Source organism: Arachis ipaensis, chromosome B03, assembly GCF_000816755.2.
Source record: "Arachis ipaensis cultivar K30076 chromosome B03, Araip1.1, whole genome shotgun sequence".
NCBI classification, from domain to species: Eukaryota; Viridiplantae; Streptophyta; class Magnoliopsida; order Fabales; family Fabaceae; genus Arachis; species Arachis ipaensis.
In genome coordinates this window covers 41,531,124-41,544,174 of record NC_029787.2, presented here as the reverse complement: position 1 = coordinate 41,544,174, position 13,051 = coordinate 41,531,124, and the positions used below count along the sequence as shown (strand labels likewise).

Genomic DNA, 13,051 nt, shown 5'->3' with positions numbered 1-13,051 from the left:
TAAAATTATTTGTAATTAAAACAATTAAAATTAACTAAGAAATAGTTATTGATACTCTGAATAAAGGGCCTTGACTGGGGAATAATTAAATGGAATTTCTATCCTTGTTGGAATCTTCTCAAGTGTAGTGTAGTGTAAAAAGGTTGTTGTTCTCACTCGGTTACCCCTTATTAAATAAGGAAAAGTATGGTGATTAAATTAACTCTCACCCTCAATTCCTAGTCCTCTCCCTTAGGGAGGTCTAGTGTTAGTAGGTATGGAATTAGCTAACAACGTCCAATTCAACCAAGCACTTGAGCATTCCAACTCAAGTATCTCCTTTTAATCAACCCCATGTCAAGTAGAAATTTTACTCCATTGACATGAAAGAAATAATCATTAAAATATGAGAAGACATAATTAAATAAAATAAAATAGAGAATTAAAATTAATTAAAACAAAAATAACTTCATATATTAATAAATTCAAAACGCAACATAATTATCTGAACAGAGTCAATGAGTAATTAATTAAAAATAAGGGAGTAAAGAAACAAACTAAAGTAATGTCTTCGACGGAGGTAATGGCTCTTCAACATCCACAATCCAAAGCAAAAGCATAAACTATCAATGTAACACTAATTTAGATTTAGATCTAAAACTAAGAGTAATCCTAATGTGTAGAATCTGAATGTGTGTGGATGCGTCCTTGAGTTTTTGCATGTTCCCTAGGTTTAGTCTGTGTTTCTGGGCCAAAACTGGGTCAAAATGCGGCCCAAAATCGCCCCAGCGAATTCTGTTATTTCTGCAGATCGCGCAGGTCACGCGTACGCGTCATCTACGCGTTTGTGTCATTCAGCGTTTTTCCTTGCCACGCGTTCGCGTCATTCGTGCAAACTCTGATAAACCATTATTTTATTATTTATATTGTGTTTAATTGTGTGGTTTTATCAAATCTTTACCCACTTATTCATATGATTAGCATGTATTTACAATTCCTTCCCAAAATCACTCCATGGTTGAAAACTTGCTTCCTAGAGACCTTTAATTATGTATTTTAATTCTCCTTTATCCCATTCAATGCCGTGATCCGTGTGTTAAGTGTTTCAGCCTTCATAGGGCATGAATGACTTGGAAATTGGAGAGGAGGCTTGCGAAAATGGAAGGAACACAAGAAACTAAGGAGATGACCAGCGAGCAATGACACGAGCGCATGGCCCACGCGAACGCGTGAAATGGAGAATTCGCAGTGACGTGAACGCGTGCTTGACGTAAACGCGTGGATTGAAGTCTGCACGAATGACGCGAACACGTGGATGATGCGAACGCGTGACAAGGAAAATCGCTGAATGACGCGAACGCGTGGACGACGCTTACGCGTGACCTGCGCGATCTGCAAAAATAACAGAGTACGCTGGGGAGATTTCGGGCTGCTTTTTGACCTAGTTTTCGGCCCAAAAACACAGACAAAAACCTAGGGAACATGCAGAAACTCAAGACGCATTCACAGACATTGAGATTCATCACATTAGGATTACTTCAGTTTTAGATCTGAGTTTTTAGATTAGCATTACATGGATAGTTTATGCACTATAACAAATAAGGGTTTTCGCAACGGTCAAAAATCGTTGCCGTAGATTGAAAAACCGTTCCCAAAACTTTAGGCAATGCTTTGGCAACAGTTTTTGACCTGTGGTATATGCGGCCGTTACCAATGCTTAAAGGCAACGGTTTTTTACCTAAGGCAACGGTAACAAAAAAACCGTTGCCAAAGTTACTGGTATAGACAACGGTTTTGATAGAAAATTTTAAACAACGGTTTCGAACCGTTACTTGATAAAGAACAGTTTTAAACCGTTCTCTTTCATGATCCAACGGTTTAAAACCATAACTGAATAGGCAACGGTTTTAAACTGTTGTAGTTTTATTATTCACAAAGGCAACGGTTTTAAAGCGTTACCGTTAGTGTCGTTTTTTGACAACGGTTTTAATACCATTGCCATTTAATAGTCGTCTAAGACAACGGTTTTAAAGCGTTACCATTAGTTTCATTTTTTGGCAACGGTTTTTTAAAATCATTCCTTTTGTGACTTTTGACAACGATTTTTTGTAGTTATATATTTTTTTATTTACAATAATTTTCTCATATTGCATTAAAATTAATATTCCAACTATTTTTTTAATTTAGTGTCAATAAATAACCTTAACTATTTGAATCAAATTACTAAAGAAAACTAATTGAATATTTACCATCAAATTTGATTTTTAAAGTATTCTATAAGATTCATACATATTTGTGAATCTTTTAGAAGTCAAATAAACTAAGATACTATCAAATAAACTAAGATACTTTAAAATTACATAATAAGAGTCTAAGTCATAACCATATCTAATCATAAAGAAAAGAGATTGATATATTACAATAGCAAATAGATTCCTCATCATCTTCACAAATTGGTGATTTTTACTCTCTAATATTTGATCTTCACAATTTGTGTGATTAAGTTCTTTTTCTACTTCATAATATTTTTCCTGTGAACAAAAAAATTAGCAAATTAAATATAATGTTAAGCCTAATGCTAATAATTGAAGGAATGGAAGTTTGATTTAGGCTTACCAATAGCAGTAGTTATGTTGGATGTGATTAGGATTATCACATTTGGAGATGATATTAACTTGTCAATCTGAGTTAGTAATGCATTTACAACCTGAAATATTCATATTTTAGGATTACTAACACACTACGCAAATACCCAAGAAAATCCAACATCTCTCGGTTGCATTTTTTAAATGATATTTAACATTCTCACACACTATCTAAGAGAACGGTTTTAAGGCGTTGCAAAATTTGGCGTTGCTAAAGCCCATATTTATTGTAGTGATGCTTTTGCTTTTGGATTGTGGATGTTGAAGAGCCATTACCTCCGTTGAAGACATTACTTTAGTTTATTTCCTTATTCCCTTATTTTTAATTAGTTACTTATTGACTCTGTTCAGATAATTATGTTGCGTTTTGAATTTATTAATATATAGAGTTATTTTTATTTTAATTAATTTTAATTCTCTATTTTATTTTAATTAATTATGTCTTCTCATATTTTTATGATTATTAATTTCATGTCAATGGAGTAGAATTTCTACTTGACATGGGGTTGATTAAGAGGCGATACTTGAGTTGGAATGCTCAAGTGCTTGGTTAAACTGGACATTGTTAGCTAATTCCATACCTACTAATACTAGACCTCCCCAAGGGAGAGGGCTAGGATCTGAGGGTAAGAGTTAGTTCAATCACCATACTTTCCCTTATTTAGTAAGGGGTAATCGAGTGAGACAACAACTTTTTTTTTTACACTACACTTGAGAAGATCCCAACAAGGATAGAAGTTCCACTTAATTATTCCCCCAGTCAAGGCCTTTTATTCAGAGTATCAATAACTACTCTTAGTTTAATTTTATTGTTTTTAATTTTTAAGCATTTTAATTACTCATTATCAAACTCAATTTTTCTGAAAACCCCTAGTTAATAAAATAGCACTCTTTTCTATAACTCGTTGGGAGACGACCTAGAACTCATACTCCCAGTATTTTATTTCTAAAATTTGTGACAACTCTTTTAAATTGGTGAGGCAGATCTTAGCCGGTTAAGAGCTATACGTGCAACGCTGTCTCTTAATTGAAATCTCTAAATTGGTTAACTTCTGCCACGCATCAGACTCCAATCCACGCGTTTACGTCAGGCACGCGTCCGCGTCGTTGTGAATTCTCCAATTCGCGCGTTCGCGTGGGCCATGCGCTCGCCTCATTGCTCGCTGGTCATTTCCTTAATTTCTTGTGTTCCTTCCATTTTTGCAAGCCTCCTCTCCAATTTTCAAGTCATTCGTGCCCTACGAAGCCTGAAACACTTAACACACGGATCACGGCATCGAATGGGATAAAGGAGAATTAAAATACATAATTAAAAGTCTCTAGGAAGCAAGTTTTCAACCATGGAGTGATTTTGGGAAGGAATTGTAAATACATGCTTAAATGCAACTATGTGCTTCTTGTCTACTTGGTTAAAAGTAAATAAGCTCTTCAAGAAAAATATAAATTAGATTTCACTAACTCAATTCATATAGTAAATACAGGTAACATTGTAAGAAGACAGCTCATGAAAGTAGGGAACAAAGAACTAAGCACTGAACTCTCACTGATGGTGTATGTGCACTCTATTCTCTCAAGTGTATAGGGTAATTACTCTACTCTTCTCTAGTCATGCTTTCTAAAATTTGTTCTTCACCTAACCAATCAACAATATTTAACATACCAATGCAAACATCATGAGGTCTTTTTAAGGTTGTAATGGGGCTAAGGTAAGGGTAAGGGTATATATACATATGTGGCTGAGTGAGCTATAAATTGAATCTTTAATTAACCTAAACTCTCACCTAACATACATATACTCTATATAACTCTAGAATCATGCCTAGCTACCCAAAAAAATGTCCACTTTGCATTACATACTCATGCATTAACTTTCTTTATTTTCATCACATATGCATTGATCTTGGAGCTTAACTTAACTTAGAATTGGGGTAATTTTGTCCCACTACAACATTTTTGATCTATTGCAACATGTAAGGTAAGCAACACTTAAAAAGTGTTGTTTAAAATGATCAAAAACAATGCTTAATATTTGTTGCAATTAAATATTGCTATCGCAACACTTTTTTAACTAACACTACATAAGTGTTCCTTTTGATTAGATAGAGAACATGTGAAAGGCGTTGCTTCAGCGAAATACACATGCAACGCTTACCATGTACATAAATTACACTTTTTTAGAATTGCTTTAAAATTTTTAATAAGCTTATCATTATAAGTGTTGTCTAAAATATATAAGTATTTTTTTTTGTTAAAATTTCAATTTTTTCGCTAAATATATCAATAGAAAACCAAATGATTGAAATACAGAAACTTTTATTCATTCATCATCTTCACATTCAATTCCGAACAAAATGTTGAAACAAAATGCTACTGGTAACCCTAACCCCTAAATCAATTCAATTCGCGATTCCTTCTCTACTCGCGGAGAAGTGCCCTCTCTCTGTGTTCCTCCCTAGTCGCAGTTTGTCGTATTTGTCCCTACTGGCCTTGTTGTGCTCTCTTCATGTTCCTCTCTACTCGCGGTTCGTCATGCTAGTCAGGTTCTTCTATTCGCCTTGTTTTGCTCGCGTTCCTGCTCTCGCCTTGTTAGCTTGCATCAATTCAGGTAGTATATTTTTTAGTTGAGTTTTTCTTTTTCTGCTAAGCTATTTTTTCATTCATTTCTGTTTTCAACACAGTTTACCTCGTGTTCTTCTCTTTATCGAAACACAAACACAAAATCCCTAACCCCAACACACAATCCCTAAACACAATCTCAAATTCGATTATGGCAATGGAGACATTGACGTGCGTTTCTCTCTGCTCGTTCATCATTGTTCGCGGTTTGCCCTAATCTGCTTGTGTTCATCATTTTGCTCGTGTTCTTCTTTAGTTTTGAGCTTCGATCATCACTGTTCGTTGTCTTTATCTCTAAACTCTTCGAGTTTACTGGCATTTGTTCATCACTGCTGGTCACTGTTCCGCAGGTACCTATGATTCTGCCTCTTTCTTTTTCTTTTTCTTTTTCACGCTTTAAATCCTAATTTTAATAATGTTGATGTTACTATTATAGCTTTTTGGTGATATTTCATCGCCATCGCCATGCTCGATTATCAGTGCTCGCGTTTCTGCTCGCGCTTTGAGCTTCTCTATTTTGAGATTCTCATGTTCGATCATTATTGCTCACCCTTCATCTCCGATTTCTTCTAATTTGTCGGCGTTCTTCTGCTAGTATTCACCATTGCTAGTCACTATTCTGCAGGTATTGATGATTCTGCCTCTGTTTTTCTTTTCTATTTTAGCACTTTTTTGGTTTTGAATCCTAATTTTTGGTTATATGAAACTTGTGCACGTTAGTTTTGAGGTAGCTACTTTCATGGTGTGTAGCTACAAATTAAAAGTAATTGGTTCTACTCTCACTGTGTTTATTTGGATTGAAATCTCTCTGTAGAATTTAATATTGAACGTTATTGTGTAAATTTAAGGGTTTGGTCAGATTTTATGATTATGAAATGTGGAGTTGTGAACTTTAACTTCAGCATTTTAGTATTCTTTCTTATTTGGTAAATTGAACTTTTACTCTTGGTTGACTTGCAATGTTCCCTTAGCAATTGTTGTATGAGTTCTATTATATAAACTTGTTTATTGGATCATAATGATATAACTGCATATTTTATAGCCTAATTCTATATGTATTTATAGTTATCATCCTGAAATTAAAGTAATTTTGGTTTAGCTAGCTAGGTCCGCTGATAAATACTTTATGATATGAATTGATAGCTTATTTAATTATTATCCTTTTAGATACTTCATGTTCTAAGACCATATAACAAACACAAATTGGATTACAAGTCTCATAAATGTTTATTTCTCTGCCGTTGTTGTTGCCTTTTTGCCTCCTAACTACTGCTATGTGTTTGTCGCCATCTTTGCCTCTGTGCTTGTTGCTATAGTCCTCCAGGTAGGCTATCGTTCCTCAATTTGTTAATTTATGTCCTGAGTTTGTCACCACTCCCTGTTTTAGTGTCTTTTGTCTCATATAAGATAATTAAAGTGTTCATACTATTAATTTATGCCCTGAGTTTGTCTCTATCCCCTGTGCTTGGTGTTTGGCTTTTGTTTTTCTCTTGAAGGAGATTGATAAAAAAAATATTTGTGGATCTTTGGTGAACACTAAGTGCAAATTGTGTGTATATAGCAAATTGTTGTGTCATAACCTCGTAAGATATTTCTAAGGGTTGATTCTTTCTTATATTCTTTCTCACTCATTATGCATTTAGATGTGATTATATCCACATTTGACTATGGTAGTGGCTCTATTAGTGCCTATGATACCGGTGCCTAATTAGTAATTAATAATATGAATATCTGAATTTGGTTAACACTTGGGTCAAGTCATTACAATTTGTCTTTCCTCTTTTAATGCAAACTTAATGTGCTTTATTGTATGATATTGATTTACAAACCATGGCTATAAATTCTGTGATTCTTTACAATCTTATCCACGAAACAATTTAGAATGGCATTTAGATACTTGTTTGCCTTCTTGTTGGCTTTATGCCTCTCACACCCTCCTCATTCTGTTCTTGTTGCACAAAATTTGCCATACAAAGCTGTGAATCTAGGAAATTGGTTACTTGCTGAGGGATGGATGAAACCTTCTCTCTTTGATGGAAATGCCAACAAAGATCTCTTGTTATGATTCTTTCTTTATTAGGGTCCACTTCATTTGCAAATTTAATAGAACTCATTATGATTTCAGGATGGAACTCAAGTGCAGCTAATGCCACTAAGTTCCAGAAATATCTCGCCGCAGAAAATGGAGGAGGAGCTGATCTTGTTGCCAACTGTACTTCAGCTTCAGCTTCAGGTTGGGAAACATTCAAGGTACGTTGCTATATATGAAAGAATTTCATTTAGATCCATTTTTTGATGCTTTAGGACTTTTGATTGCGTAAACCAAAACTATCCTGTGCTTTTTTGCAGCTATGGAGGGTCAGTGACACACCCTTCAATTTTAGAGTATTTAACAAGCAATTTCTTGGGATGGAAAATCAAGGTAGTGGAAGGTTCAATTGGAGACATCAATGACAGCAGATTATGTAGGCACTAATTGGGACGAGAATGGTTCCAAAGATGCTCATCGTATTTAGCTTTTTTTTCTTTTAAGTACATTTATTTTGTTAAGGGTCTTTTATTTAATTAATTTGTCATATTTTGTTAAGGGTCTTCTTGATGAATGAATATTGAAAATGATTTTCATTTTTCATCCGTTTAAAGTAGAAAAGAAAAGATTATGGATTAGGGTAGTGGCTCACCAACTTGCATTGAGAGGTGTGGCAGATTGCAAGTCGTTGAGTGACACCACCCACCTAATAACAGCATTATTGAAGCCCCACCTTCTAATAGAAGAACTCTAGATACCTTTGGCCAGAGAACTTCAATATACCGTGGCGTAACAAGGTTTCAATTTCATTATTTTGTGTTTAATTAATTTGGAAATTCCTGCCTTGTATATTCCAATATATTAATTGATGAAAGAAATAAATAAATAGACATAGATGGACTGGAAGATATAAAGCTCATCTTTGGGATAATAGCTACAGAAGGGAAGGACAATCAAGAAAAGGTATCCAAGGTGTGTGTCTACTATTTTATTTTATTTTTACATTCAATCAAGGTTTTTATGACTTTTCTCTTGTGATTTTCATGAATGCAATGCAACTTCTCTCTCCCTTCAGTGTATTTGGGTAAGAGTCTCTCTTTGATTCCTTCTTGTTATTATGTGTTTAGGGAGACTCTAGTTTATTTAATTGGTATATATATATATATATGTAGGTGGATATGATAAAGAAGATAAAGCAGCTAGAGCTTATGATTTGGCTGCATTGAAGTATTGGGGAATATATATATATATATGTATATGTAGGTGGATATGATAAAGAAGATAAAGCAGCTAGAGCTTATGATTTGGCTGCATTGAAGTATTGGGAAACATCCACTACTACCAACTTTCCTGTAATTTACTCTATGTAACTTGATGCTTCACTTCAATCAATTAATTCTATATATAATTCTGTATTTATCACTATTTTTACAGATCGGCAACTATGAGAAGGAATTGGATGAAATGAAACACATGACAAGACAAGAATTTGTAGCCGCCATAAGAAGGTTGTACTAGTGCAGTGAATATTCTTGAGTAGAATATTATTCAAACTCAGTTATTTTTTGTTCATCAATTGCAGGAAAAGTAGTAGTTTCTCGAGAGGTGCATCAATGTATCGTGGAGTTACAAGGTTTCTAATCAAGATTAATTTATCTAATCTATATTCTGTAATCATCACCAATGGAGTTTATATAATTTATTATTGTTATTATTAGGCATCACCAACATGGGAGATGGCAAGCAAGAATTGGAAGGGTCATCGGAAACAAAGATCTTTACTTAGGAACATTTAGTAAGAAATACAAATAATAGAGAAAAATGAAAGCTGAATTATAAGAAATAATGTGAATATAAGAAAAATTGTTGCATGCAGGTACGGAAGAAGAGGCTGCAGAAGCTTATGACATAGCAGCCATCAAGTTCAGAGGCCTTAAGGCCGTTACAAACTTCGACATGAGCCGTTATGTCAACAAGTTAGTGCTATTTTTACTAATACTCTATATGTGTCTCAATGCCATTATGTATGTCCATCAGAAAAAAGAACAAAACTTGAAGCTATAAACATGGACAAACACACTGCAATTTGGTTCTTGTAATCTCAACACCTTAAATTAGGCCTCCATTTCTGATTTTATCTTGTTGTATGATAACCATCTTAAAACTAGATAAATATTATTTTTGACCATTTTTAATACTCTTCTCCCTTACTTGTAGCGTGAATTGAATGAGAGAACAAAGAAGACCCATCACAAGTTGATGTGTTTGTTGCAACTCGAACTGGATGAAAAGGAAAAGAGCTTGATTCAGGAACACAAGCTGTTATTGTAAGTCATAATGAGTTGAAGTAGAACTGCTCTGATAAGTATGCTTTTATCACAATCTTGAAGTAGAACTGCCTTAAATTTGTTGCTTGGCTGCTGAGAATTATTTGATTTATTTTGATTTTGCTTTTTTCAAACATTTATATACATGGGAATGGGTTTAATGGGTTTTGGGTCCAACAAACAGCATTTTCTAAACTCATCAGAATCAACCCACTCACCTTACTCTGCTTTACAATTTAGGCCTTTGAAGTCTCTTTCGGGAAGTGAATTTTTTCCCTTATATGAAATTCTTACTTATTAAGTGTCTTTTTCTTTCCCACTTTTGATAAAACAGAAAATGTAGAGCCAAAATACTAGAAAAATGAATCCTTTATTTATTTAAATGCTAGAAAAAAGAATCCTTTGTTTGAAGGTAAAGCCAAAATGCTTGAGCTAAAATTCAAGGCCTCTAAGATAAATTTAAATTTAATAAGATCATTAATGAGAAGACTTTTAGTATGTGTTCGTTAGATCTTAGTGAACATATATATGTAGCTAGATGTGGAATTTGTTGTTAAATTGATTAAATTTTGGACTGTGGCCTCATGACATTAACTAAGCTTTCATTTTTTCCATTGATTGTGTCTCTAAATATATCTCTTTTGTTTCAACAAAATTCCATCGTCCTATACCTTGGCCACATTAGGAGTTTTTTAGACCTATTTATTGCTTTTACATCTATAGTATTTAATGTCATGAAATTTTTATTATAATTTTTCAGTTTTAATGATAAGTTGCTTATTTTTTGTTGTGTATTATTTGTAGATTTAGCATATGGGACAAGTCAAGCATGGATATAAAATATGCAAGTAGATTGACATCTTGTTGATAAATATTAATTACTATTTTGTTATGACAATTATTGTTAGACAAGAATTTTATTATTTGTTGAGAATTATTGATGAATATGTATTTAAAATACTAATTGAACTTTTTAATATCTATTTTAATTAGAATTTTATTATTAGTTATTTTGTCTCTTTTATAATTTTTTTCTATTGTGCACAAATTTATTTATTAATTAAAATAATTACACATGTATGAACAAAAAATTTTATTGTAAATTTTATTTTTTTATATTTTTGTTACAAAAGTAATTTTTATTTTTATCAAAAAGGCAACCCTTTTATTAGTTGCATATTTTGATTATTAGACAACAGTTGTATAGGTTACATATCCAAAAGAAAAGGCAATGCTTTAAAAGGTTGCATATTCAAAAGAAAAGGCAACATTTTAAAGTATTGCAAATTTAAACTTATAAGCAACACATAAAAATGTTGAATTTTATTGCAAATAGGCAACATTTTTTAGTAGTGGTCAAAATATGAGAAAAGACAACATTGCAAAAGTGTTGTCTCAAACACACCTTTGAAGTGTTGCTCTCAAAAGCGTTGCTTTTGAAACAAAAAAGTGTTGCCTTGATCTAAAGCAACGGCTGCATATGCAACGCCGCCCAAAAACGTTGCCTTAGGTCCAAAAGTGTTGTCATAGATCAAAAGCAACCTTTTGTCAGCCTTTAGGCAACACTTTTTAAATGTTGCCTCAACCTGAAAATGTTGTAGTGTCCCCTTATTTGTTTATTTATTTATTGAGTATTTTTGGTTTTTTTTATATGAAAAATAAACACAACTTATCAATACAGATGGATTTTTAATTCTTTTCTAGTTTCATATGAGTAGGTATCCAAATTCCCATTAATTTACCGTGACACATTCCCTTATTAACCCTTGTTCCCACAATTTTCCCATACTTAATTAACACACAATTTCTATCTTAAGCTAACCAAAGATTCAATTGGGATATTTAATTTTTTTCCGCTTAAGGCTGGTAATGTGGTAAAATATAGAACAAATGGGATAAAAAGGCTCAAAGTGGCTAACAAAGGTAATTTAAAGGGTAGGCTTATTTGGGATAAGTGAGCTAAAATAAAAAAATGGCCTCAATCATATGCATGCATATAACATATTAAATATTGGACATATAGGATGAAACAAAATAAGATTACAATCATAGAGAAGTAAACACACAAGAATAAAATATTTATGGTTAAATAATGTAACCATGTAATTAAGCTCAAATCTCACAGGTTGTGTGTTCTTAGCTTTTTAAACTATGTTCCAAATACAACTTCAAACAAGTTTACACAAAGGTTTTGATTTAAATTAGTGAAATTTTTCAAAAAGTAGGGTTTTAGAAGAAACTTATTATTTTCAATCAAGTATAACATGCATGCAACTAATTATTACTATGCAATTTATCCTATCCTAAACAAAAAAAAATTAACTAAATATCCTATTTTATTGGTATTTTAAGGAAAAGAAATTACCTCCGGAAGTCAGGTACTGACCGACCTCCCCACACTTAAGGCTTTGCACCGTCCTCGGTGCCATCTGTCAGGAACAAAGTGGGGCTGGTAGCAGCATCTCCACCATCGGGATCGTCATGGCTCCCTGTGATGGTAAAAAAAGTGGAGTCCGGGTGGGTCTTTGTAGTTTCCCATAAGTATCTCCTTGAGGTATGTGAATCGGCGCTTGTTACGGCGCTCTCTTAACTTTGCTTTGTGTTCCTGCCGATCCAACCTTTCAAGTATCTGATGGAGTAGTTGGTTTGTTGTAGGTACTTGTGGTGTTGAAGGAGGAATGTCTTTAGCCGGTTCTATAGGCTGGCTTGTAGTGGCTGCTGGTGGTCTGATATATTTCCCGTTAGGGACGTACTGATCATCCCTTGGAAGTAAGGCTTTGGTGTCCCTAGCTCTGTAGGAGACTCCGGCTGCCGAGACGAGATCTGAAACCAAGGCGGGAAAAGGTAAGTTGCCCGCAATTTGTACGTGTCCCATTGCATTCCGGATGTGTCTTGGTAAGTTTAGGTGCTGGTCTGTAAGGATACACCAAAGTAAAATAGCCATGTCTGCAGTGAAGGAGGACTCGTAAGTGCTCAGAAAGACGTAGTGAGACATAATCTGTGCCCATACTCGAGCCTCCAAGGTAAGTGCTGAAGCCAATATCCCTTTTGATTGGGATCGATGGTATCCGTAGATCCATCTGCTACTAGGTTGTGCTATAACTATGAGAACGGTGTCCCAGTCAAATTGGTATGTCTGGCGCTTGAGTGATGCTTCTTGGAATGCGTCCAATCCTTCTGGAGCAGGGGGAAGATCTAAAGCTTGTTGAATGGCCTCTTCAGTTATGGGGACTTGCTTCTGACGGACATAGACAGACTACATGGTTGGCACGTGAAAGTTGGAGTAGAATTCTACTACCCATGAGAGATTAACCTGCCGTGGCTGTCTCCGTAGGAATCCCATTGTCTTTGTTTAATTTGTGGCTCAACAAATTCAGCAATGCGGTTTGGGAGGATGAGAATGTATTCATTGTTGTAATTCATCTCTACCAGAATGGGGAACATCTGCTCACAGT

General features: G+C 34.2%; 1 protein-coding gene and 1 long non-coding RNA gene across 2 annotated transcripts; both read left to right on the top strand.

Annotated features, from left to right (window-relative positions):
* Nucleotides 5,850-7,613, top strand: LOC110269672. Its single transcript, XR_002358436.1, has 3 exons — nt 5,850-5,865; nt 7,366-7,490; nt 7,590-7,613. It is a non-coding gene; the product is annotated as an uncharacterized LOC110269672 (long non-coding RNA).
* Nucleotides 7,691-10,464, top strand: LOC107633033 (AP2-like ethylene-responsive transcription factor AIL5). The gene is made up of 10 exons (XM_021117277.1): nt 7,691-7,748; nt 7,967-8,066; nt 8,159-8,241; nt 8,345-8,353; nt 8,533-8,621; nt 8,704-8,777; nt 8,852-8,902; nt 8,988-9,064; nt 9,146-9,245; nt 10,401-10,464. Exons 1-10 carry the CDS (start codon nt 7,691-7,693, stop codon nt 10,462-10,464), a joined length of 705 nt encoding a protein of 234 aa, XP_020972936.1.